Genomic DNA, 27,443 nt, shown 5'->3' with positions numbered 1-27,443 from the left:
CTCAATTTTTTAAACAAAAAATCGAGAAGATCCACCTCGATATTGCCAACTCTCACCTCGATAACAGCCTCTTGACAACACCACTCTCTACTACCGCTCAGAATGTTCCTTACTTAGGTATCAATTAATATTCTGCGGCAGAGTTTCCGGTTGTGCCTACCACCACGACTCCTCTCCTTGACACTTGGCCACTCCTTAATATGGATTCTCTCACTCTAATTTTAAATAAAGTAAAGTCCGGTTCCCCTAGCGGCCCCCTACCCCCCACTATCCTTAAACAGTTGGATCTTCCCCACATGCATATCATTTTGAATGTCCTTAATGCCTCTCTCCGTGAATCGGTAGTTCCAACTCAGTGGAAACATGCTATGGTGACTCCCTTGTTGAAAAAGCCATCTGCTGACCCTCTCATTCTTTCTAATTACCGTCCTATTTCCCTTCTGCCAATTTTCTCCAAGATTCTTGAGAGTCATATTCACTCTCATTTTGCCCAATTTGTCGAACAGAATAGAATTCTTCATCCTTCCCAATCCGGTTTCAGGTCCAATTTCTCCACTGAAACCACTCTACTAGGCATCACAGAGAAGCTTCGCCACCATCTTGACTGTGGAGAAACCGTGGCGCTTGTCCTGCTCGACCTTAGCGCAGCGTTCGACACCATTTCACATCTTACACTTAATAAAACTCTAAAATCCTTGGGCATAGGTGGCTCTGCTCTGGACTGGATCATTTCCTTCTTGAATGGTCGCACCTTCCAGATTTTTTCAGCCACTAACAACTCTGACACTCATTCCTCCCCCCATGGGGTACCCCAGGGCTCCATACTTAGCCCTCTACTTTTTAATCTCTATGTAAGGCCTCTAGCGGACATCGCTGATCAAGCCGGCCTTACTCTCTTTTCTTACGCAGATGACTCTCAAATTATCTTTTCTCTCTCTTCCGCCGATCCCAATTCAACATCTGATTTACAACTTGGCCTGAAGAACATCGCCTCATGGATGGCCCAACACCATCTTAAACTCAATGGTGATAAAACCGAGGTCGTAATCCTGGGTAAGGATAAAGACCTCTGGGGTCCAACTCACTGGCCTATCGAGATGGGTACCCCCCCGGTACCCTCTAATCATGTACGGAACTTGGGCGTCTACATTGACGACTCTCTGTCTTGGCACCAACAAGCCATCAGGGTCTCAGCCACATGCTTTACCATCTTGAGATGGCTGCGAAAAATCATTTGGATGTTGCCCACTACCACTCAAAAAACAGTGGTCCATGCCCTCATAACCTCAAGGTTGGACTACGGAAATGTCCTACTGCTGGGTGCCAATAAGTCTGTAACCCGTAAACTGCAGCTGGTTCAAAACGCTGCAGTCAGACTTCTTTGCAACATTCCCAGAAGCTCGCACATCTCTGGCTACCTCCGCGATCTTCATTGGCTTAGAGTGGAAAATCGCATAAAATTCAAAGCCTTGAGTTTTATGTTCAAGATCAGGCAGGGTCTAGCACCACTCTACCTGCATACTCTTGTTAGCCCTTACATTCCCACGCGTCACCTCCGTTCTTCTACGCTTGAGAAATTCACGATCCCTCGTTTTAGACTTGCCAGGATGGGTGGCAAGTCCTTTTCCTACCTTGGCCCCACCCTCTGGAACACCTTGCCATTGCCATTCGAAAAGAAACCAACTATATCTGCTTTCGTATTTCTATAAAGACCTGGCTGTTTAGCCAGTAATTTCTCTCCTTGTCCTTCACCAGCTTGTTTCACTGCCGTCCTGGCGCTGGGAAACCCTTTTTGGGTAGCTGTCGCGCCTTATAAATTTAACTATAAATAAATAAATAAAATAAAAGTAAGTCCCCCACAGTGGGATTGCTGAGATGTCATTGGAGGCCCCAGCCCCTTTCTCAACCACTCTGCAAAGGGGCCTCCTGGCGCACTACTGGTTGGGGGTTGAATTCCCCTTGGCTGCTGAGTGTTGTTGTGGGCCAAGAACCCCTATTGTTGCCACAAGTAAGTCCCCCACAGTGGAATTGCAGAGACGTTGTCAGAGGCCACGCCCCCCTTCTCAACCACTCTGCAAAGGGGCCTCCTGGCGCACTACTGGTTGGGGGATGAAGTCCCCCTGGTTGCTGAGGGTTGTTGGGGGCCCATAACACCTATTGTTGCCACAAGTAAGTCCCCCACAGCAGGATTGTGGAGACTAGGGGTGAGCGCCTCACAGTAGGATTGCTGAGACGTCATCGGAGGCCCCGTCCCCTTTCTCTACCACTCTGCAAAGGGTCTTCCTGGTGCACTACTGGTTGGGGATGAAGTCCCCTTGGCTACTGAGGGTCGTTAGGGGCCAAGAGCCCCTATTGTTGACACAAGTAAGTTCCCCACAGCAGGATTGTGGAGACTAGGGGTGAGCGCGCCGGTAAACTCCGCTCCGCTGGTGGGTTGGTGGAGTTTTTGCCAAACTCCATGTTCTAAGCAAAGCGCAGAGTAGCAAAACTCTGCAAACTCGGCCCGCGGAGCAGAGGTTACGGCCCACCCCTACTAAAGGGTCAAAAGAGGGAAAAGTGCACCCATTTCAGGATTTCTGTCAAGGGCTGTACAGACTTGACTACTCCAACCCACATGCCATACACTCCTATTTGGCTTCTGTGTCTCTGCCCTTGCCCACTGAGTGGGAAACAGAAGGACTGTATTAGTCAATCAGAGAAGTTTTAAGGGCAAAGTGGGAAACCGCCAAGGCCCCCACTTTTCTAGGGATTCCTTGGGAACGGGATCTTTCTCTGCATCTCACCTTTATTTCTTGATCTCACTCTCCCACTCTCTGCCTACCTCTTCCTCTCACTCTTTTCTCTACCCAGTGTCATCCTAAGGAGTTTTGGGACTTCGGGCAAGACATTGTTCAGCTATTTGCATGTGACCCCATCTCTGAAAGTTTAAATACAATTCAATACTGCTTGGCATCATGTGGGATTGAATTTTCAGAAAATATGTAATAAGATTCTAAATTGTTCTGAACATGGGGCTCCAAAATATGCCTTTGCTGGGTGTCCCCTAAAAATCCTTAAGGTAACATTGGAGCCAATAAATAAAGTGCTTAGAGGAAGTGGTGACTTCTCCATCTCTTATAAAACGATTGCCCCAAATAATTCCAACCTTGACAGAGGTCTTCAATAGATTCAATAGCTCTCAGGGTGATGTCTATGATGGAAACATCAATCTCCCTGATAAACAAGCTGGGAAAAGACCCTGTCTGCTCTGCCTCCTACAGTCGAATATCATTTTTGAAGGTTAGTGCAAAAATGTTTATGAAAATCTTAGCCAGAATACTACATAGGGCGTTACCCTTGTTGATATAGGCTGATCAGTCAAGCTTCATACAGGAGCTGAATCCATCAATCACAATACTCCCTGGGCCAGCATCAGAATGAATAGGTGGCATTCAGGCCACATTTGGATCCCCTAGTGGGGTCATGCAAGGGTCTTCCCCTCTTATCTTTACATTTTGCTCTCTCCTTAGAGTCCGTACTACAAAAGATCAGGGAGAACCCTCGGATTAATGGGATTAACTTTCATCTCGGCACATTTAAATGGATAGCATTCAGGGACAACATCTTAATATTTTTAGAAAAGCCAAGGCAATACCTAAAAAGAATTGGTCTCAGAACTCGAGGTATACTGGGAGATAGCAGAGGCCAAAATCTGGACAAATCTGGAGGCCCTGTTCTGGGATGGGACCATCAGGTAGCAGCTCAACTGCAATCCATGACCCTTTTCAAATGGTCATCCCAGGGCGTAAGGTATCTAGGCATTAAACACTCTCTTGACCTATGACTCATGCAAAGAACAACTTCACATCCCTCCTGAGGAAAATTAAGACTAGTCTTGCATCCTGGCGATCCCACATCTTGTGCTGGGTCGGCTGGTTAGCCACTCTCAAGATGATGATGCTTCTAAGGATCCTATATATTTTTCAGGTTTCTCTCTACTCTTTAAAATGAGGAGTTTGTCAAGCTCCAAAAAATATGCAAACCATTTATATGGTTGGGGGGAAAGCCCAGGCTAAGTTGGAAAACATGAACAAAGCATCCAGCTCAGAGAGGGCTATTGGTGCCCATTTGCTTCATTACGCCCAGGTTTTGCAACTACTATACATGGTGGTGTGGCTTCAGAGCGAGGCTGATATGCTAAAGTGCTTCATAGGTCTGAACGTAGCCAACCGCCTAATGGGTTAAATTCTTTGGGTCCAGAAATCCCAGCAAGGTTGAAACATATATTCATCCTCAGTCATATAATATCCACATTGGATGAATGGGACTGTCTGGTCTGTGGAAGAGGTTTGACCACCTAACCATTTCCACTTATGCCACTGTTTGGCAACACTGGATTTTCCCCTAGCTAGAAAACCTGCCTTCAAGCCATGGAAGGGCACTAGTGTTTCAGACTGCGTGTTCTATTCAGGGGGAAAAATATATATTTTTTGACTATCAAAGGGGATTATGGCATTCCTGAATCCAAACATATAAAATTGAAGAAATGCTGGTGGGAAATACAGGGAGACCTGCATATCTTACATATACAATGGTCATGTGCAAAGCTTACACGTTTCTGGGTGGAAGTACTAGATGTACAACAGGACAAGAGATAGAACAATGTCCCAATATAGTGGTCTGGTAGTGATCACCAGGGAGACATACCTCCTCCATTCAGGTAGGGGAAAGACAATCTCACCAGTGGCGGCTGGTGACATTTGAAAGAGGTGAGGCGTAAAAGTCATGGGCAGCGCAATGTGGCGAGCGAGCGAGCTCGACCCTATGAAGGAAGGTTCAGGGGGGTTCTCGCCCTGTGAAAATTTTGAAAAATGAGCAAGCAAATGGTACATTTTCAAGCACATTTCAGAAAGCAAAGATGGTAATAAACCATTCTATATATTCGCACCTTTCGTCTCCCTCATTATCTTTCATTCTTTCATCACTCTTACTCCTGCCCATAACCCTGCCCTTAATCCTACTTACGCTTAATCATATTTCACATCTCTATTTACTCTTAGTCCTACAATTACTTCTACTTACTCATACTTACACAAATTTGCACCTACTCAGTCCTATTTACACCAAATCATACTTCTAATTAGTCCTACACTTCTTACTCCTTTTCTTGCTTATTCCTCTTCTTACTACTATGCTGATGCTTCACCGCAAATACATAATGTAATAGCAGTGAAGGCTCGCAAATGAAAGGTGGGTCGTCTAACAATTAACAAAGTTCGTAAAAGGTACACAGACGAAGAATAACTTTACTTTGCTGTACATTAAAGCCAGGCATATTTTTCCAGGGTGTGGGAGACAAGTGTTAAGTGAAAAAATTTACAAACAAGGGATTGCTCGAAATAATGTTTTTGTGTTGATGTTAAAAGCTAAATAGAGAGTACGCCCCAGAACGCCACTTAAGCGAGGTAACATATGCTAGACGTCTACACACTGAGAAAAATAAATAAGTAAGCCCCTTACAACAGTAATAATAAAACAGTCTGGAAAAGGTACAGGGAAACACTGATGTATGAAACATGTTACCTTTTTGATCAGAACATTTCAAGCCCCAGCTTCTTCAAATGTTATATAGTTTGCCCAACAAGAGGAACGCAAGTGAGGCCATGTACCATCGCAGCAGAAAACACAGGCTCCCCACATCCCCCAAGCTGTCAACATCCAGTCAGTATCCCACCCAAGTACAGTCACAGCCGGGTGTACAGCCTGCACAGGAGAGGCTTAAGTCTGCTGTTAGTGATGTGGTGTGTAGGAGGGTGGAATGTGTTTGGCTTTGCAGGTGGGTGACAGTAGCGGGTTGGATTGTCATGTTTTCTGGCCATGTATTTGGGGAATGGGCAATTTTGGCACTGGTCCTTATGGGGGCGCCTGGAGACAGAAGGGACTTTATTTGAGTGTCTCTGCTTCTGGGTTTTGTGTGGGGTCTGATGGTAGAAGGACTGAATGTAATGTTCCATGACCATGGGGTCCGATGGTACGGTTATGGAAAATATGGATATTTCTTCGTTTTTATTTGTGATAGCCTGAGGAAACGTAGGGGCAGTGCTCCAAGAGAAACAAGCATTGGCATAGCCAATAGGTCTCGCCTTTGGGACCTTATAAGTGTTTAGCCATGCAACAGTTGATGTTGTTGCACCAAGGATATTGTGCTGCATAACTAAATACTTATAAGGTCCCAAAAGCGAGACCTATTGGCTATGCCGCGAAGGCATGGCTAAGGCGGAGTTAGGCGCCATCCTTGTTGCTGTGATATAGTAACTGTATCTGTATGCTATCATGCCACAGATTGCTTTGTACATAAATGCCGCCAGACTCGTGCGGAGCTTGGACGGGCGAGTATGTTTCCACGTACAGCGTACAACATGTGATTGGCGCACTATATTCCAACTTAGTGCAAATCTGGATTCTGCTGCTGTCAAAGGTGCCAGGTTTGTAGAACAAGAGCCAGAAGGACCTGCAGGATTCTGACGGATAGACTACCGAGCTGCCCAGCCTGGGAGCTCAGAGGCCATGCATGAGCATCCATTGCTTGGCCTCCCTGCTGAAGTGCAGAGCTTGTTGTGATGGTGGTTTGGGGGATAGAATGAGAGGCAGATGATGCTCCTGGTTCTGTAATGAATCTGATAACATTTACAGTCACACCCTAAAGGGAAAGGGGGATACAAAAAGTGCCCTGTTCACGCCAGTGAGTGAAAGACCGATAGAGCTGGACAAGAGGTAGTCAGTCAGATGTCAGGCAGGAGTTAGTCTGACTAGCAGGACTCTAGAGTGATAGTCATAGTTCAGTCAGTTTGGTGAATTCAGATCTAAGTAAGGTCTCTGAAAGGCCTCTGGAGTGAGTTATCTATCGGACATGTGACTTCGAAAGATGGGTAGCGCAGGTATCACATTGACCCTTGGTGGAAGGCAGGCTCTCTTAATTTGCTTGCTCCAACCAAACTTAGGGCAGTATCCATGCCATGAGTGATATAGCGCCAGTGCTGAAGTGGGTGGTGGCCTCCTAAAAAACATTTGGGTACATGCACTTATTTATATTTTATTATTACGCACTGAGGTCCATGAATTTCATGGGGAATGTGAAGGAGAGGGTCAGGTGGAGTGGGCAGGAGAGGGTCAGGTGGAGTGGGCAGGAGAGGGTCAGGTGGAGTGGGCAGGAGATTGTGAGGTAGAGTGGGCAGGAGAGGATCAGGTGGAGTGGCCAGGAGAGGGTCAGGTGGAATGGGCAGGAGAGGGTCAGGTGGAATGGGCAGGAGAGGGTCAGGTGGAGTGGGCAGGAGAGGGTCAGATGGAATGGGCAGGAGAGGGTCAGGTGGAGTGGGCAGGAGAGGGTCAGGTGGAGTGGGCAGGAGAGGGCGAGTTAGAGTGGGCAGGAGAGGGCCAGGTGCAGTGGGTAGGAGAGGGCCAGGTAGAGTGGGTGGGAGAGGGTGAGATAGAGTGGGTGGGAGAGGGTCAGGGGGAGTGGACGGGAGAGGGTCAGGGGGAGTAGGCGGGAGAGGGTCAGGGGGAGTGCGGGAGAGGGTCAGGGGGAGTGGGCATGAGAGTGTGAGGTAGAATGGGCAGGAGAGGGTGAGGTAGAATGGGCAGGAGAGTGTGAGGTAGAGTGGGCAGGAGAGGGTCAGGTGGAGTGGGCAGGAGTGGATCAGGTAGAGTGGGCAGGAGAGGGTGAGGTAGAGTGGACAGGAGAGGGTGAGGTGGAGTGGACAGGAGAGGGTGAGGTAGAGTGGACAGGAGAGGGTGAGGTGGAGTGGACAGGAGAGGGTCAGCTAAAGTGGGTAGAAAAGGGTCAGGTGGAGTGCGCAGTAGAGGGTCAGGTAGAGTGGGCAGGAGAGGGTCAGGTGGAGTGGGCAGGAGAGGGTCAGGTGGAGTGGGCAGGAGAGGGCAAGGTGGAGTGGGCAGAAGAGGGTGAGGTAGAGTGGGCAGGATAGGGCCAGGTGTAGTGGGCAGGAAAGGGCCAGGTAGAGTGGGGAGGAGAGGGCCAGGTAGAGTGGGCAGGAGAGGGCCAGATAGAGTGGGCAGGAGAGGGCCAGGAGAGGGCCAGATAGAGTGGGCAGGAGAGGGCCAGGAGAGGGCCAGGTAGAGTGGGCAGCAGAGGGCCAAGTAGAGTGGGCAGGAGAGGGCCAGGTAGAGTGGGCAGGAGAGGGCCAGGTAGCGTGGGCAGGAGAGGGCCAGGTAGCGTGGGCAGGAGAGGATGAGGTAGCGTGGGCAGGAGAGGGTGAGGTAGCGTGGGCAGGAGAGGGTGAGGTGGAGTGGGCAGGAGAGGGCCAGGTGGAGTGGGCAGGAGAGGGTCAGGTGGAGTGGGCAGGAGAGAGCCAGTTGGCGTGGGCTCTTTCATACTGCCTACACGTAGAAACCACTCACAGTTTCCCGCCACGAGAAATACCCGCTTAAACCGAAGCTTTTTAGGTTAAAAAAAAGTTTCCCTAGTTGAAATTTTATGCACTTGTCGATTTCACACGATCCCAGCAGTGGTCTGTCTTCTAATGGACCTATTCCTGTGGTGTATAAAACGCATATTGTCCATGCAGTTTATGCAATAGCAGTGAAGCCACATCTCTACGCTAGGCTAGATGTGGGAATCACACAGAGGGCTGCTATTGAAGTCGGTTCCAGCGGGCTCCACAGTTGGCATGCACTTAGTTGAAAGTACGGTGCTTATTTCTGTATTAAAAATGAGTTAACACCCGCGTATTCTTGGGCCACCTTTCCAAACTGAGCACAGAACTTTCAAGAAAAGCATCTTTAACGTCTGGTGAAGTCATTTCAGGATGAGTTTGAGGCCATCTCGAAAGTTTTACATGTATTGTAAGCGAGATTCGAAGGAGAAAATATATGTGCCTTTTTTACAAAAACATTACCTTGCATGTAGGGCTCCCAATATTTGATGTATTTGCTGCAGTACACTCCGTCATTGCTTGGAATTTGAGTTTTTGGTAGCTAGAACTCAGAATATTCTCCTGAATATTCTTGGAGTAGAGCCATTGCCGCGAAAGTGAAAGTAATGTCCAGCGAGGAGGAAGAGATAAGAAAGTCAGATAGCGGCTGCGCTGGCACGCACTTAGTTAAAGTAGGGTGCTTATTTCTGTATTAAAAATGAGTTAACACCCGCGGATTCTTGGGCCACCTTTCCAAACTGAGCACAGAACTTTCAAGAAAAGCATCTTTAACCACTGGTGAAGTCATTTCAGAAGTAGTTTGAGGCCATCTAGAAAGTTTTACATGTATTGTAAGAGAGATTCGAAGGACAAAATATATATGCCTTTTGTACAAAAACATTACCTTGCATGTAGGGCTCCCAATATTTGATCTATTTGCTGCAGTACACTCCGTCATTGCTTGGAATTTAAGTTTTTGGTAGCTAGAACTCAGAATATTCTCCTGAATATTCTTGGAGGAGAGCCATTGCCGCGAAAGTGAAAGTAATGGCCAGCGAGGAGGAAGAGATAAGAAAGGCAGATGGTGGCTGCGCCCGTGCACGCGCACATACATGCAAGCTTCAGGCCAAGAAAAGCTTGTGGGTAGCACTTTGAAAAGCCCCTTAGTAAAAGTCGAGCAACAGCGCGTGCGCTGCTGTAGGCTCGACCTAAAAAAGGACATTGTAATGGGCTCTCTTTTTTTGGTCTTCGCCTACTGAAGAAAAGAAACATGCACTCTGTCAATGTCGCAAGCTAGACCAGCGACAGAAGTTACAGGTGTTTGACATAAAAAAAAGTCACAGAACAACTAAATGTATATCTTGCTCTGCACAAGAAGCATTTTGTGTACTTGTGAATTCAAAAAAGGAATTTGTCCATAAGCAAAATGTGCTGTATGTAGGCAATATGCTCTGACATCAATGGGTACCAGGAAAGCCCAGTGCCAAGGTTATTCTGACAGCAGCAGGCCCCATTACCATACCCATGAGGATCATGGAAGCCAATTCTTACCACTGTTTTATGTATATTGGGCCAGGGGGAAATCGTGGAAGTGGTATCTGTGCTCATAATCACAGGACACCCTCCATGCTCGCTTCCCCTGGGCGCAAATTCCAATTGTGAATGTTGGCCTACAGGCTCAGAATATATATACAGCACATTTGCATGGGAACATTTTGGCCCTTGCAAATGTATGTCTGAAATGTTGTTAATGAGTCTGATATATGCATAAATTATATACTTGTAACTACAACATGTATGTGCTGGAGGGGGCGTTCCCAGGGGAATCTCTACATGTCTATGGACATGTGATACAAATTAGATGAAAACCTGCAAAGAAGTAACATGGATGCTACGGACGTAACATCTGGCATGCATTTCCTATGCTTATCTGAGCCCCTACCGCAACGTACTCCCAATGAAATACACATTAATCTTATAGAAGACGCAGTACACCCTTCTCAACTGTTTTTGACATACGTGTGTAGGACGTTGCTGAATGTATATGAAATCATTTGGCAGGAAATATTGGTTACAAAAATAAGTTTGGAATTAGGACAGTTTCAAACTCCAAAAGCACACAGGGTATGTAAATGCGTGCACAAGCTACTCTGGGGAAAGGAAACATTACATAAATTGCCTATGTGAATAAAATGATGTTATGGGCACAGCGCCGTTGGTAGCATGGTGTTATTGTTAACAGGATCAGGAATTATTCATTTTATTTCATTAGGCAGACCTTGAGCAGAATTGCATCGAGGAGCTTGTCAGAATCAGTGTGTGCTTTTTGGTGTTGGTGAACGGATTGCCAACTATTCACACAGCCCCCGGGCACACTCGCATACTGCGCACACAACACGGGCAGAGTGGAACTTCAGTCAGAAGGCCCATTCAAACCTTGGCCTCTCTGCAAATGCCGCCACCACGACTCGTCCAGGAGGGGGGGTGCATGGAGGGCAGGAAATTATAGTGACCTTTGTGACAATGAAGTTGCCTGCAGGGGAATAGAAAGGATGAACAGACTCTCTGCATGAAAAGAGGCACAAAGGAGCGAACAGCTGTGAAAGTAGCCATGCAGGATGCCATGAACTACTACGATTAAACTATAACGGAATGAAGCAGGCCTGAGAGCCAAAAAGGCAGTCACAGCTCGCAATGGTCGTGGGGGTGGGGTGTTCGTGCAGGGGTGGGGGCCGGGGGGGTTAAAAATAAAGTAAAAAAATAACTTTAACTTACCTGACCGGGTGGGTCCGCCCGCCTCTGCTGTCTGCTCCTGGGCCGGGTCCGGTGCGTTGGCGCCTTCTCAACGTTTTCGGTGTGAGTGGCAGGCAACCCCTTTCGCTCTCAGCCAATCCAGACGCTGCTCCAGCAGCGCCAGGATTCCCTTTAGGAGACCGGGGGCTGCGCATGAAGCAAACCCTCGGTCTCTTAAAGGGAAAGGCCAGTGCGCATGTTCGGGCTGATCGTAGCACGTTGAATACTTGAAGTGTTGATGACAACTGTTTTATCCCTTTAGGTGATTTTTGCACCTTTGAATTGGAGGATTGAAACCAAGTAAGGTTGTATTGTTTCCAACCTTGAGCAATTTCATTGTGTTATTTATCTTTTTTCACACACTACTGTGGGGGGTGTGAGTACAAGTTGCAGTAGCAAATACTTTATCGAATATAGGTCCTGAAGAAAGCCGGGGGTAATATACCTGTATGGCTGAAACATGTCGACCTTGTAATTAGCAGTTATTTGTTAATACTGCTATGTTTTGCACTGTTTTTAATAAGGGTGTGAGGAGTTTGCCCAATTAAAGAAGTGTTTTTCTCTCCACAACTCTTTTTAGATTTCACGTATTACATTATCAAATTTTTTTTTGCACTGCACGAATTACATAGGAACACCAATTACAGACACCATTACTTTTCTTTATCTTTGAGTCTATCCCCACCTTTCGATCTGAGCAAGAGAGCTCCCCATGGGGGCAGTCTCTATGATCAAGAGACAGACCTCCCAAATGGGTGGATGACCAAATGATAATATTGATCACTTTAATAAGGTTGATGGGAATCCAGCGTCTGCTCTTAGATTCCATGTATTGATTCCTTATATACACACTCTTATATTCTCGTGCTTCTATTCACACACTTTGGACCCCCAGTTCTCTTTTTGGTTGTTATGATCGTAAAAATGATCAGCCCAAAAACGAACATGCGCACTATTGCGCTGTCACTCAACCCGAAGAGTGCTGCTGCAGCCCCACCCCCTTCCGCGTCCGTGTTCTACTTCTGACGCTAATTCCAATCAGGAGTCCTGATTGCTGCAATTAGCGTCAGAAGTAGAACGATTAGTGGGGCAATGCCCCAACGCCCCCAATGGACGCACCGCCACTGAATCTCACATCTTTTGCTTGCTACAATGAAGGTGATTCCCTATGGGGTAAGTACATATGCCTGACGTTTGACCTCTAGCCATAGTGTGGGTTTTAGTGGGTGCTAGGAAACTGTATTACACATTGGCAGGCCTGGAACAAAGGCGACCGGTCATTAAGGGCACAGGGGCCCCACCTCTTTTTAAAGCATGAAAAGTGTCTGGCAGGGTGATCAAAGGTCAGCTGTATAAGTGCTAAATGGGGAGGCGTCTGGCTCCCTGAGCTGAACTTTGCTGGACTGAAGATGTCACAACCCTGAGAGCATGACCTTCTCAGCTCCGCACTGGGCTGTGAGGGCTCCCCCCCAAGACAAGGGGGAGAGTTACCGATAGACTAAGACCTGTGCACTTCAGTGTCAAGCCCTGAAGAGCCCAGAGTAGGCTGTCCATCAGTGATGTCTCGTCACACAGTGGGGTTGGGTCATCAAGGCTCACAGTCCCAAGTAAGGGAAGGTCCTCATCCCATTAGCTGACCCATGACAAGGTGAGCCATTGAGAGCAGGCAGCAGGATCTTCCATCAGTCCCTTCCCCAAAGCCTCCAAGAACCACTGAGGCTTCCCAATCACCAACCAATATCAAAGCTGGGGCCCAACACGTTTTTTTTAACGCTGCGTGCATAACAGTGTATGTTTATTTGTTTGTGCGTGCATGATGTGAATGTGTGCATGTGTGTCTTTGTGCTTGTGAATGGTGGGTGTATGTGTGCGTGCTTGTGAATGGATGGATGTGAGTGAGTGTGCATGTGTGATGGGTGAGTGTGAGTATTTGTGCACGCACATGTGGCCAGCCCCACTGCTCAGGCACATTACCACCAGACCCTGGCCTGGAGCACAGTAGCGGCTGTTAACGGCTGTGGGGTGAGGGGGACAGGGGTTCATTAAAAAAAAAAAACAGTCACCTTGGAGCGGCTGGCCGTCTGCCGCCCCCCCTGCGTCCTCTTCCTTCTTCCTTTCTGCAGTCTGGCCGGCAGCAGGAAGCAGCCGGCACACAGGCTCCCCTGAGCCAATCACAATGCTGCAATGCAGCGTTGTGATTGGTCTGAGCACCGTGGATCAGCACTCAGACTGGAACAGGGAGACTGTGCACGTTCCTCACCAGGCTGTGGAGAACATGCAAAGTGCGCAGGAACTGTTTGGTCGGCCCAAGAGGGCCGGCTAACCAGTTCATGCGCACTTTGGGAGTGCAAACCACTCCTCCCTGCACTGGCCAGCCCCCCTCCCCCCCACACTCACACTGCACACAGGCCACTGACTGCTTGCAATAGGAAAAAATAATAATAACGATACGTTATTGTAATTTTATTTTTCCTTTGAGTGCTGTGGGGCAACGCTCTTTCGCCTTAGCGGAGGAGCCGCCACTGCTGGAGCATAAATGAAGTACCATGGAGGTCTCACATACGCTAGGGAGTTAAGAGTGCTGGGTTGGATGTATAGTGACATCAGCTAAGGGAAGGGCGGGCAAGGGGAGTAACTCTCGCCGAAGGCAACATGCCAAAGCTTGAATATTCCTGGGCAAGAAAACTGAGGGGGAACAAACAGGTATGAGTCGGTGGGGAACGGGGTTAGTGGCAGGGAACTTGGTTGGAAACTGATTGTTGGGCCCTCACGTTGTATTGTTATAGAAATCTAATAAACATGACTGAAAGTATTCATTAGTTTTATTTGCATTCCTTATCGCTGCACTTGTATCTTAATACTTCACATTCTCTACATTTCAGTCATGGAAACTGACACTATTGACTGCACTGAGAGTGATGCCTTAGAGCCAGTTTGTCAAAACAAACATGGTATCCATCACCTGAGAAAAACAAGCATAGACAAAGCCAAGAGTTTGCGCCATTGTGACCTATTGGCTTTGACAATGGTTTTTTAGCCACTTTGCACAGCATCCCAGATGCTGTGTAGAGGAGGAGGTGGCAATGGGGTGAAGGCTGGAGCCTTTAAAGGCCAGTTTTGAAAGCCCAGAGCGGCTGCTAGTGCCTCTCCCACTTTCTCAGGTCCTCGAGTTTAATTGCATCACAAAAAAAGCCACCAGAGAGAGAGAAGAGAGGAGAGAAGGAGAGAGAGGGAATGGGTAGATGCAAGAGAGAGATTGCACGAGGGGAAGGAGGGAGCGGGGCTGGTTTGAGCATTTTTGCGAGCCTGCCTGGGTTTGCCAGTCCAGCCTGGGGCTCGGATGTGACAATGTAGGGCTTAAGTGACCCCATCTTTGCTCATCTCCCTGCAGACAGAGAGAAAGACCCGCAGTACTGGAGAGACTCAGCCCAGAAGACACTGCAGCAGTCCCTGGAGCTCCAGGTGCTGAACACCAACGTGGCTAAAAATGGCATCATATTCCTCGGGGACGGTAAGTGCTCTTTCGATGTGAGAGAGGGAACGTGTCACTGGAGGGCCGATGGGTAAAGTGCCATAAATAAATATGAAAGTGTGTCTATTTTTGATAGAATGGGGAGGGGGGGCGTTGCGGTTCTGTGACTGGCACGAAAAGGGAGGCAGAAAGGGCTTTAAATCTTTCATGGCCTGCAAAAGCCTGAATTTCGGGAATTTTAACCTGGTTATTTACCCTGCAAAGGCTCTTCTTTATTGAATGCTTGTGAAAGCCAGGATGGAACTAGGTTTTAGACTGGAAAATGTCGCTTCATTGCATAAGCAGGGCCAGCCACACATTAAAACATCCGTCTGGGGTTCGAGGCCCTTCCTGCTCGTGTTTGGTATTTTATTTTTTGTACAGTTTGTGCTTATTGTTAGTTCACTGTTGGTCTTTCCCCTGTTTCCCCCTTCTGTGCCTTACTGTGCCCTTTTTGACTGTGTGCTCATCTCTTCTCCGTACCCTTCGCCGTCCTTCTTGTTACAGTTAGCGCTCTAGCGTTAGACGCTAGAGCGCATAATGTCACTACGCAACGCATACGCCACGAACGTGGCGTACGCCTCGATATAAAATAAAGGGGCGCGGCCTGCTGAGGCAGGCACGCGCCGATACCAAGACGCAGAGTGTGGTGTCCCTTATTCTAGCTGCGGGGCATATAGCGAGGGCCTACATCAGCGCGAGCGGCCCCACAACACTGGCGACGAGAGCGAAGATCGACCACGTGTGCCCCAGCTGATAGACGCGCTCCGCGGCAGTCCCGCGCGCGCGCACGTGTTCCTGACGGGCCCGACTGGAACAGGCTCAGTCTCACGCGGGCAGTGCAGCTGGGCCCCTCTGACCAACGGTGAGTGCACGTGTGCACCGAACACAGCCCATCTTGGCAGATGAACATCCCTGCCTCTGAACTGTCTGACTCTGTGTCCCTGCTGTGCCCTGGCTGGGCTTTGAAGCCCTCTGCCCCAGTTGCCGGCTGTGCCCTGGCTGAGCCCTGACGTCCTCTGGCAACACCGAGTGTGGGCATCTCCTGCCACTGCGGCCTCCTCTGACTGCTGCCGTCCATCCTGCTGTGCTGTGCCGCAGGGAGCCATGGGGGATGATGAGCGCCCCGCCCAGGCAGTGCCACTGCACCCCGCGTCCGGCGTTCTGCCGCCGTTTAGTGAAGCTGCTGACCCTGCCACGGCCGCCCCACGCTGGCAGACGTGGATTGGCCGACTCGACAACTATTTTGCGGGCACCAGGGAGACGGATGGCACCGTAAAAAGGTCTCTACTACTCCACTATGCAGGAGAAGAAGTCTATCTCCTATTCAAGCACCTCCCCAACACAGGGAACGCGGACGACTATGACGCGGCCGTGAGAGCCCTCAATGCGCATTTCGACCCCCAGTTGAACCCGGATTTTGAACATTTCAAATTGCGCCAAGCGAGGCAAAAGGAAGGGGAGTCGGTGGATGCATTCCACGCTCGACTGAGGGTGCTGGCAGACACGCACCTCGTGGGCGATAGAGCCAAGGAAGAGATCAGAGCCCAGATAATATGCGGCATACGCAGCAAAAAGCTACGGACACTCATTCTCCGCCAACCGAACATCCCGATGGCGGACATTCTAGTGCTGGCACGGTCCCATGATCTATCCGACGCCCGCGCAGAGGAGATGGAGATGGCGCTCACACGAGGCGCCGGGTCAGGCGTAACAGTCAAAACAGAGCGGGCCGACGCAATCCAGACGCGTGAAGCTTCCCGCCGACCCGCGGCAAAGAAGCCTGCAGCCCCGTGCGGGTACTGCGGGTATGATGAGCACGGAGGCAGAACGTGCCCTGCGAAAGGGAAGGCGTGTGACAACTGCGGCGTGATGAACCACTTTGCGTCTGTTTGTCGCAAACGAGCCACGCAACGGGACCGGAGAGGAAAGAGGCCGGAGAAGGCCATGGTGAGACAACTATCCCAGCTGTCGCTGTCCTCCCCCACCAACCCAGGGCGCAAGCAAGCACAGGCCCTGCAGGAAGATGCAATGGAGTCCGATGATGACGAAGGGGAGACGTACCTGATCTCATTCACCAGAGCCCTCAAGAGCTCGAGAAGACCGCAAGCGAGGTGCGACGTCCTAGTCGCTGGGTCCCGGATAAACGCAGTGATCGACACAGGGGCGTCAGTCACCGTGATGGGAGTGCAACAATACAATCGCCTCCGACCCAAGCCTGAACTCCGACGGTCAAAAGCCCAGATTTATGCCTACGGAAGTGACACACCACTGCCGTTGGCAGGAAAGATGACGGTGCCGGTGAAGTCAGATGACGCAGAGATAACGATTGACATACATGTGATCAATCAAGAGGCAGACACCCTCCTCAGCGGGCACGCAGCCGAAGACCTAGGGTTGATCGCATTCCTCCGGAAGGTGCAAGAATCCCAGACGACTACCCTGCTGGACCAGTTTCCGGAGCTGTTCACTGGTCTGGGGAACATCCGACGACCACCAGTCAAGCTCCACATTGACCGTTCAGTCACACCCACAGCGCTAAAACACAGGAGGATTCCTTTCCACCTACGCCCGCTGGTAGAGGAGGAGCTGAGGAGGTTGGAAGAGCAAGGTGTAATAGAGACAGTAACCGGACCCACCCCCTGGGTGTCACCCATGGTGATAGCGGAAAAGCCCCGGCAACCAGGCAAGATTCGAGTGTGCATCGACATGAGGCTGCCCAACAAGGCCATCAAAAGGGAGAGGCACATCACGCCCACGATGGATGACATAATCGCAGACCTTAACGGAGCACGGTGGTTCTCCAAACTGGACCTCAACGCGGGGTACCACCAACTAACGCTGGCCGAAGAGAGCAGGTATATCACTACTTTCAGCACGCACCTGGGGCTACGCAGGTACCGACGCCTTAACTTTGGCATCTCTTCGGCGGCCGAAATATTTCAGAACACTATCAGAGACATCTTGCAGGGGTTACCAGGAGTGCTAAACGTCAGTGATGACATACTAATACACGCCACAACAGTGGATGAACACTACCGACGAGTCCGGTCCACACTGATGAGGCTGAGAGAGTTTGGAGTCACGTTGCACAAGGAGAAGTGCCAGTTCTTTCAACAAAGCATCGAGTTCTTCGGATACACGTTCACCAACCATGGCATTCAAGTAGATCCAAGAAAATCCCAGGCCATCAAGAACGCCCCAGCACCGACCTCTGCGTCGGAAGTCCGCAGTTTTCTTGGGATGGCCACGTACTGTGGGCGGTTCATCCCAAACCTGGCCACCACGGCGGAACCTCTCCGTCGCCTCACGAAGACAGACACCCTGTGGCGCTGGGGGCAAGAGGAAGAAGATGCCTTCCATGCGATCAAGACCACGCTGCTGGACCAGGCCACTCTGGTCTACTTTGATCCGACCAGGAAGACAGAGCTACTTGTCGACGCCAGCCCGGTGGGACTGGGCGCAGTCCTCACGCAAGAGCAAGAACCAGGAACATGGGCCACCCTGGCATACGCCAGCAAGGCGCTCACCCCAACTGAGCAGAGGTATTCTCAGATTGAACGCGAAGCACTAGCCATCCGATGGGGTTGCCGGCATTTCCACCTATACGTCTGCGGACATCCGTTTACTGTGGTGACAGACCACCAGCCATTGGTGCCCCTGTTCAAAGGGACAGCACCCCACCCCCCCCGAGGATCGAGAGGTGGGCCATTGGTCTACAGCAATACCAGATGGAGGTGACATACCGGCCAGGTGCGAAGAACCCGGCAGACTTTCTGTCACGACACCCGGAAAAAGGGGTGACGTCCCCGGTCGGGAAAGAAGAGGAAGAGGAAACCGAAGCACACATCGACTTCTTAGCTGCTCTGACTTGCCCTCGGATACTAACAATCCAAGAGATCATACGTGCCGGGGAGCGCGACGCCGTGCTGGCAAGGACACGGGGGGCTCTTCAAAAGGGGTCCTGGGCTGATTTCCTGCACACCGCCAACTCGTGGGCAGACGAGGACAAGAAGGACTTGCAGCAGATGTGGCGAGTGCGGAATGAACTAAGTATGACCCGCGATGGTATCGTCCTGCGAGGGTCTAGAATCGTCATGCCCGCTGCACTACGCCGTCAAGCCACGACCATTGCTCACGACGGCCATCAAGGGACGGAGAAGATGAAGACCAGGATGAGGGCGAAGATATGGTTCCCGGGGCTAGATGGCATGGTGGACGAGGTGGTAAGGAGCTGCGCCGCGTGCCAGGTGACGAGCGGCCCGGAGCCTCCGGCCCCCATCGTGACAGAAGAACCAGGAAGGTACCCGTGGGACAAGATTAGTATAGACTTTGGGAGCCTCCCAAACGGAAAAGTGTCGCTGGTGGTCATGGACAACTTCTCGAAGTATCCCATAGTGGAAGTTCTACCGTCTACAGCCTTCATGTTCGTGGGACCAGCGCTGGAGAAAATATTTGCCATGTTCGGGCGCCCCTCGGAGGTGAAGAGTGACAATGGGCCACCCTTCCACGGTCATGAGTTCCGGGAGTTCCTTCAGCATCAGGGAGTACAACATCGGCGAATCACTCCTCAGTGGCCACAGGCCAACGGAGAAGTAGAGCGATTCATGAGGACCCTGAATAAAGTAATTCGAATAGCCGGCGTGGAGCAACTAGACCCCGAGAGGGAAATCCAGCGATTCCTGGGAGAATATCGGAGCACGCCCCACTGCTCCACCAAACAAGTCCGTGGTCTCTCATGCTCAATGGGCCTCGCCGCGATGGACTACCCACAGTCCCTGGGTGGGTGCCCCCACCGTTCGAAGCGGAGGAGGCTTTCCAAAGACGAGCACACCGCAACCGACAAGTCAGCCGGGCCAGAGGCAGTCGAGACCGCGACATCAGACCAGGGGACAGCGTCCTCGTGAAGGACAGAAGGCCAGGAGGAAAATTCAGACCCCGGTATGAACCAGGAAGCTGGACTGTGGCACAGAGGCGGGGTACAATGGTCACAGCAGAAAGAGGGGTGGAGTCGACCACCAGGAACATCTCGTGGTTCAAACGCATTCCGGAGGCCACCGACCGCGACCAGAGGGGACTGGACGGAGTGGAGGAAGAGATCTCAACCCCAGAGTTGGGACCAGGACTGACGTCCAGTGGAGCCTGCAGCGCCCCAGAGCAGAGCCATCATGCCCCCACGGAAGGTGAAGCCCCGAATAACTACCCACCCAGCTCCGGCACTCGTGCCACTGCCAGGTATGGTCTGAGAGCGAACCCCACGCCCAGCAGCCGCCTTAAAGACTTTGCCTGCCAAGCAAGTGAGTGACTGTTATGGACTTTGGTTTATTTTGTTGTCCAAGTTGGGGAGGGATGTTACAGTTAGCGCTCTAGCGTTAGACGCTAGAGCGCATAATGTCACTACGCAACGCGTACGCCACGAACGTGGCGTACGCCTCGATATAAAATAAAGGGGCGCGGCCTGCTGAGGCAGTCACGCGCCGATACCAAGACGCAGAGTGTGGTGTCCCTTATTCTAGCTGCGGGGCATATAGCGAGGGCCTACATCAGCGCGAGCGGCCCCACAACACTTCTCTCCCCCTCCCGCCGCTGCGTCCCATGCAGCCCGCCCCCCCGCTCTCCCATTCACCCGCTCCCACCTCCCAGCTGCTCCTCCCTCCCCCCTCCCCTTCTTATGGCGGCCGCTGCGCGGCTGTGAGAGCGACCCTTGACCCCTGGTAGGTCGCTCCCCACACCGCACAGCACCGCGTTTGTGCCCGTGCCTTTTCCCAGCTGCCACTGCTGCCCTCTGGTGTTCGAGGCCCTTCCTGCTCGAGTTTGGTATTTTATTTTGTGTACTGTATTTTGTGCTTATTGCTAGTTTACTGTTGGTCTTGCCCTGTTTCCCCCTTCTGTGCCTTACTGTGCCCTTTTTGACTGTGTGCCCATCTCTTCTTCGTACCCTTCGCCGTTCTTCTCTCCCCCTCCCGCCGCTGCGTCCCCTGCGGCCCCGCCACATGCTCTCCCATTCGCCTGCTCCCAGCTGCTCCTCCCTCCCACCTCCCCTTCTTATAGGTGCACCAAAGGCAAGCTCGTCTGCTTCTGTCCGCGCCTGGACCGCGCCCAGCGCCAGAACCCCTAGCCCCCGCGATTCCCAACACCGCTACGACGCCAACACCCTCCATGCACTCAACACCGGACGAGAACACGCATGCTGCCTGGCCACCCCGAAGCACATCCAAGGACCCTTCTCCTGCCGGAACTGCAGCTTCACCAGCACAAGACCCGCCAACCCACCGACCAGGAAAGAACCTAACTACCTCAGCTGCATCCTTCTCAACACCCGCTCCGCCCGCAAACACGCTGTTGAACTCTGGGACCTTCTTGACTCAACCTCCCCAGATGTCGCCTTCCTGACAGCGACCTGGCTGAACCCCTCCTCGGCACCCGACATCGGCATAGCCATCCCGGAAGGATACAAAATCTCCCGCAGGGATCGCACCAACGGAGTAGGAGGAAGAATCGCCATTGTACACAGGAACACCCTCAGAGTCTCGACCAGCACCGACAACACCCTCAGCGCTGCAGAACACCTGCTCTTCCAGATCTACACTGACCCCAACACCACCCTCAGAGGAACCCTCGTCTACAGACCCCTGGACCCTGACCACAGTTCAGCGACTCCATCGCCGACTTCGTCAGCTCTCACGCCCTCGCCTCCACAGATTACATCCTCCTCAGGGACCTGAACTTCCACCTCAAAAACAGCAACGACACCAACTCCACCATCCTGATCGACAACCTCGACAACCTCGGACTCAGATAACTTGTCACAACACCCACTCACTCCGCCGGCCACATGCTCGACCCCATCTTCTCCGCAAGCCCCCACGTCTCCTTCAACCACACCACCGAACTCCACTGGACTGACCAATCGCTGCATCCACTTCACTTTCCGGAAACCCACCACGCACGACCGCACCCAGCAGATGCCACGCCGCTGCTGGAGCAAAGTCACCGAAGACCAGCTAACCACCACCCTCGCCCAAAGCCCACCCGCTGACCCCACCGACTCCGACACCGCCGCCCGCGACCTCAGACAGTGGATCGACGACTGCGCCAACACCCTCGCCCCGCTCAAGAACTCCTCCAACAGTCACACCAGCAAGTAAACCAACCAGGCCTCCAAGCAAATCTGACAAAAGCTGCAGAAGAAGTTGCTCCATGAACGAACACCGGACAGCTATGCAGCCCTCAAGGACACCACCCGCAGACACCATCACCTCATCAGATCTTCCAAAAGGGCCTCCTTCAAAGACCGCCTAGACAACAATACACACAACAGCAAAGAGCTCTTCAACATCGTGAAGGAACTCTCCAACCCCAGCACCAACACCAACGACATCCCACCTTCGCAAGACCTGTGCGACTCGCTCGCCACCTGCTTCCATCGCAAGATCGCAGACATCCACGACAGCTTCAACGCCACAACCTCCCGACAACCACTGAGATCGCCGCCCCCATGACCACAATCCTCACCAACCGCCTGCTCTCCTGGACCAACATCAACGACGACGACACCATCAAGATCATGAACACCATCCACTCTGGATCTCCGTCAGACCCATGCCCACACCACATCTTCAACAAAGCCAGCACCGCCATCGCACCCCTCCTCCGGAAAGCCATCAACATCTCCTTCGAGACAGCGACCTTCTCGGAGAGCTGGAAGCACGCCGAGATCAACGCCCTACTCAAGCAACCCAAGGCGGACCCCAAGGACCTCAAGAATTTCCGACCCATCTTCCTGCTCCCGTTCCCGGCGAAGGTCATCGACCCGCTACCTCGAGGAGAACAGCATCCTGGACCCATCCCAGTCTGGGTTCCGCAGCAACCCCCGAGACTGCCCTCATCGCCGCCACCAATGACATCAGGACCCTGCTAGACAACGGAGAAACTGCGGCCCTCATCCTCCTGGACCTGTCAGCCGCCTTCGACACGGTCTGCCACCACACACTACAAACACGCCTCCACGACGCCGGGATCCAAGAGAAAGTCCTAGACTGGACCACCTCCTTCCTCTCTGCAAGAACACAGAGCGTCCACCTCCCCCCCTTCCGCTCCGAAGCCACCGAGATCATCTGCGGCGTACCCCAGGGCTCATCCCTCAGCCCAACGCTGTTCAACATGCACGACCTCAACATCATCTCCTACGCCGATGACACCCAGCTGATCCTCTCCCTCACCAAGGACCCCCACACCGCCAAAACCAACCTCCACAAAGGAATGAAGGCCGTCGCTGAATGGATGAGGAACAGCCGACTGAAGCTGAACGGAGGTCCTCATCATCGGATCCACCCCTTCGGCCTAGGACGGCTCCTGGTGGCCGACCGCACTGGGAACAGCTCCAACACCCACCGACCACGCACGCAACCTAGGGGTCATCCTTGACTCCACCCTCTCCATGAATAAGCAGGCCAACGCCATCTCTTCCTCCTGCTTCAACACCCTCCGCATGCTCTGCAAGATCTACAAGTGGATCCCCACCGAAACGAGAAGAACGGTCACCCAGGCCCTCGTCAGCAGCAGGTTATACTACAGAAACGCCCTCTAAGCAGGAGCCTCGGCTAAACTCCTGAAATAACTCCAGCGCATCCAGAACGCCTGGTCCTCGACATCCCTCGCCGCAGCCACATCACCCCCCACCTGAGAGACCCGCACTGGCTCCCCGTCAACAAGAGGATAACCTTCCAGCTCCTCACCCACGCACACAAGGCACTCCACAACACCGGACCATCGTACCTCAACAGCCGACTCAGCTTCTACACCCCCGCCTGCCAGCTCTGCTCCGCCGACCTCGCCCTCGCCACTGTTCCCCGCATCCAATGAGCGATCTCCGGTGGCAGATCTTTCTCCCACCTCGCCGCCAAGACCTGGAACACCGTCCTCATCCACCTATGGCAGACCCAACACCTGCTGACCTTCAGAAGACTCCTCAAGACCTGGCTTTTCGAGCAGTAGCAGCATTCCCCATCCCACCAGCGCCTTGAGACCCCCACGGGTAAGTAGTGCGCTTTACAAATGTTATGATTGATTGATTGATTGATTGATTGATTGATTGATTGATTGGCACCAACTCCATACAGCCTAATAATGGCCTTTCCTCACTTTACCGTAAAACACCTAGGGGCAGATTTACAAGAAAGTGACTCAGTACGTGCTGCAAGCCATTTGGCTGCGCTGCACTGAGTCACTTTCAAAGCACAGGGATTCAACATATTTACAACAATATGTCGCATCTCTGTGCTTCCCCCTGCTCTGGCGCACAAACTGCTGCCATGCACCGATGCAGGCACCTGCAACATAATGCAAGGATGCCTGCGTCATGGGGAGATTGTTTTTGTTCAGGAAGGAATCCCTTCCTGCACAAAAACAATCTGAAATGCAGTTTTTCAACTTCTATGTGGGCTGCATTAGCAGTTAAAAAACGGCATTGTTTCAATGATTGTTTATGTGCAGGAAGGAACACCTTCCTGAACGAAAACTATCATTAGAGGTGATTTCCTCTTTCTATGTGTGCTGCATTAGAGGAGAAATTAACACATTTCTCTTCATTGCGCCTCCCTATGCCTCCCCTGGGGGGGGCGTAGCATTCACATGCATTTCCAGATTTACGCATCCTCGTAAAACTGGAAATGTGTCTGGTTCCATGGGTGTTGCGTGAGAACACCCACAGCAACACCCATGGAACACCCCTTTCACGCAAAGTGCTGCATGCAAAGGGGGCCATATTTACAAGGACAGGAAAGGTCACGCATGGTGGCTTTTCCTGCCCTTCTAAATATGGACCAGTAAAATGCGTCACTGGTACGTCACAAAAAGTGACACACCGGTGGAGCAAGGGGCTTGTAAATCTGCCCCCTATTATCTCTACATTGGAAAGTGGCTTACCGCAAAGTGAAGCCACGCAGTATATTAAGATGGGCCTCTGAGACGGATGTGTGACGTTACAACGCACACTATTACAACGCATACACTTACAACGCATTTTTTACAACGCATAATCCATTACAACGCATGACATTACAACGCATGACACTACAACGCATTTAAAAAAAATACCTTTACAACGCACTACCATTACAACGCATACTACCTTTACAACGCATACCATTACAACGCATAATATTAAATTACATTTAAGGTAAGTATTAGATAGTATAGGGGTAAAAATTACTATTCTAACTCCAGGGGGTGCAACAGTAGGGTAAGTGTTGGATAGTGTAGGGGTAAAAATTACTATTCTAACTCCAGGGGGTGCAACAGTAGGGTAAGTGTTGGATAGTGTAGGGGTAAAAATTACTATTCTAACTCCAGGGGGTGCAACAGTAGGGTAAGTGTTGGATAGTGTAGGGGTAAAAATTACTATTCTAACTCCAGGGGGTGCAACAGTAGGGAAAGTGTTGGATAGTATAGGGGTAAAAATTACTATTCTAACTCCAGGGGGTGCAACAGTAGGGTAAGTGTTGGATAGTATAGGGGTAAAAATTACTATTCTAACTCCAGGGGGTGCATCAGTAGGGTAAGTGTTGGATAGTATAGGGGTACAAATTACTATTCTAACTCCAGGGGGTGCATCAGTAGGGTAAGTGTTGGATAGTATAGGGGTAAAAATTACTATTCTAACTCCAGGGGGTGCATCAGTAGGGTAAGTGTTGGATAGTATAGGGGTAAAAATTACAATTCTAACTCCAGGGGGTGCATCAGTAGGGTAAGTGTTGGATAGTATAGGGGTAAAAATTACTATTCTAACTCCAGGGGGTGCATCAGTAGGGTAAGTGTTGGATAGTATAGTGTAATATTATGCGTTGTAACGGTATGCGTTGTAATGGTAGTATGCGTTGTAATGGAATGCGTTGTAAAGGTAGTTTTTAAAAATGCGTTGTAGTGTCATGCGTTGTAATATCATGCGTTGTAAAAAATGCGTTGTAATGGTAGTGCGTTGTAAAAGTTGCGTTGTAAAGGTTGTTCCCCCTCTGAGACTATCATAGCTCACATATATTAATTGAACTTAACCTGGGCTAAATTGTTTTTTTTTTGTGCATATTTATATAGCGCGAACTCGACCCGAAGGTACTGGAGCGCTTTACACGAGCACCGTATTTACATTACACATTCAGGCACCGGGAGATTATGTGATTTGCCCAGAATCCCAGGATGTTGACGCGACCCCGAGGCTCGAACCCTGGTTTCCAGCACCAAAGTCAGCAGTCTTGCCGACGGACCCCCCTTGCATGGTTAGGAGCCCCCTGAAAGATTGGGAGATCCTGCTCCTTACTGGCTGCAGGGCCCTGCCTGACAATGGGCATGGTCTGTCAACGGACATGCCTACGGACGACCCCCAAGGATAAACCCACAAACACAAACCCATGCTTCTGCACACTTCAAGCATCTAAGCTTCAGGCAGACATACACTATGATAAAAGAACATGTGCAACATAACGTAATATTATGTGGGCATTAATATCTAGCTTATTCTTCCATTGACTGTTATATGCTCCTGTTTCAGGAATGGGAGTGTCCACTGTGACTGCAGCCCGGATCCGGAAGGGACAGTTAGCCGGCCAATCCGGAGAGGAGATTCAACTAGAGATGGACAAGTTTCCCTTTGTAGCTTTGTCCAAGGTAAGCCTGGATACCCCCTAATTTAGGTATGTCTAGATACTTCCAACCTAAAATAAGCCAGTATGCCCACCATCACAAGGTAAAAATTTATACCCCAAACATTAGGTAAGAATGGTGGTACCCTATAACCTGTGCCATGTGTTTCCAGTCTCTGACCCAAACAAACCATGGATATCCCCTTACCTAAGCCTACCCGTAGTAATGCTGCATTCACATTGGCCCACTGTAATCTTGTAAGAGCCAAGAACATTGAATACCCACGTAAGGAATAAAATAAACTCAAGCAAGGGATGCGCAGCCGTGGACTTCCTGACAGTATCAATAAATCATCTAGGCCTGGACTGTCCCAGGAACACATATAAGCTTCAAGCAACTTGTAAACAAAACAGTGAAAACGTTGTCGATAGTCAAGGATAATGCAGCGCTGAAAGAAAGGGCCCATGGATGGTTTGTGCTGCAGAGATATACCAGGACTCTTCCGCAATCCTATCTGGGTGCTGGCTTCAACAGGAGAATGAAGGAAAAATACTTACGATCCCGATCCCGACTGGGCATTTTACAAATCCATACACATCTTCCTCCTTGGAAGCGTCTAGCGACAATGACCAAGTGCCGCCTATGTGAGAAAGCAGAAGAGAAAGCAGAAGAGAGTGTCCTACATCTATTATGTTTATATGGAGAACTGGACCTTGAAAGACGGCTGCTTTTAAAATCCAGCTTTATAAACAAGAAGATAAGATCTTGCAGACAAGCAGTGATGGCTTGCCTTGGAGGTGGAGACATACAGCTGGCATGTAGCTTTGTCGGATTCATGGAGGTGGCTGGGGAAAAAATCCAGGGATCTGGTACACAATAAACAGCACTTTAAATCTAGATTGACACTCTCGGAGCTGGCTCCTGCCAACAATATTGCTTTCTTCACTCATTTTACAGTAATTACACCAAGTTAAAATTGAGACCTCAACGGCATGGCTGTTTTTAGGTCTCGCCTGAGCCAGCGCTTTAGCGCTGCTCTGGCGAGAGCTATAGAAAATGGGGATTTGGAAGTGCAAACGAGTGCTTTTCAGGCC

At 50.7% G+C, this 27,443-nt stretch overlaps 1 protein-coding gene across 1 annotated transcript in view; it reads left to right on the top strand.

Moving 5' to 3' along the window:
• LOC146868126 (alkaline phosphatase-like) overlaps nucleotides 1–27,443 on the top strand; it is a 215,904-nt gene that overhangs the window by 69,247 nt on the left and 119,214 nt on the right. The window contains exons 2-3 of the mRNA XM_085608993.1: nucleotides 14,593–14,712; nucleotides 26,258–26,373. Of these exons, the coding sequence (XP_085465119.1) occupies nucleotides 14,593–14,712; nucleotides 26,258–26,373 (236 nt within the window). The remainder of the gene's footprint in view (nucleotides 1–14,592; nucleotides 14,713–26,257; nucleotides 26,374–27,443) is intronic.

This window comes from Triturus cristatus, chromosome 1_2 (genome assembly GCF_964204655.1).
Source record: "Triturus cristatus chromosome 1_2, aTriCri1.1, whole genome shotgun sequence".
In the NCBI taxonomy this organism is placed as follows: Eukaryota; Metazoa; Chordata; class Amphibia; order Caudata; family Salamandridae; genus Triturus; species Triturus cristatus.
The sequence above is the reverse complement of the archived record's forward strand: the minus strand, read 5'-3'. Positions and strand labels throughout refer to the sequence as shown.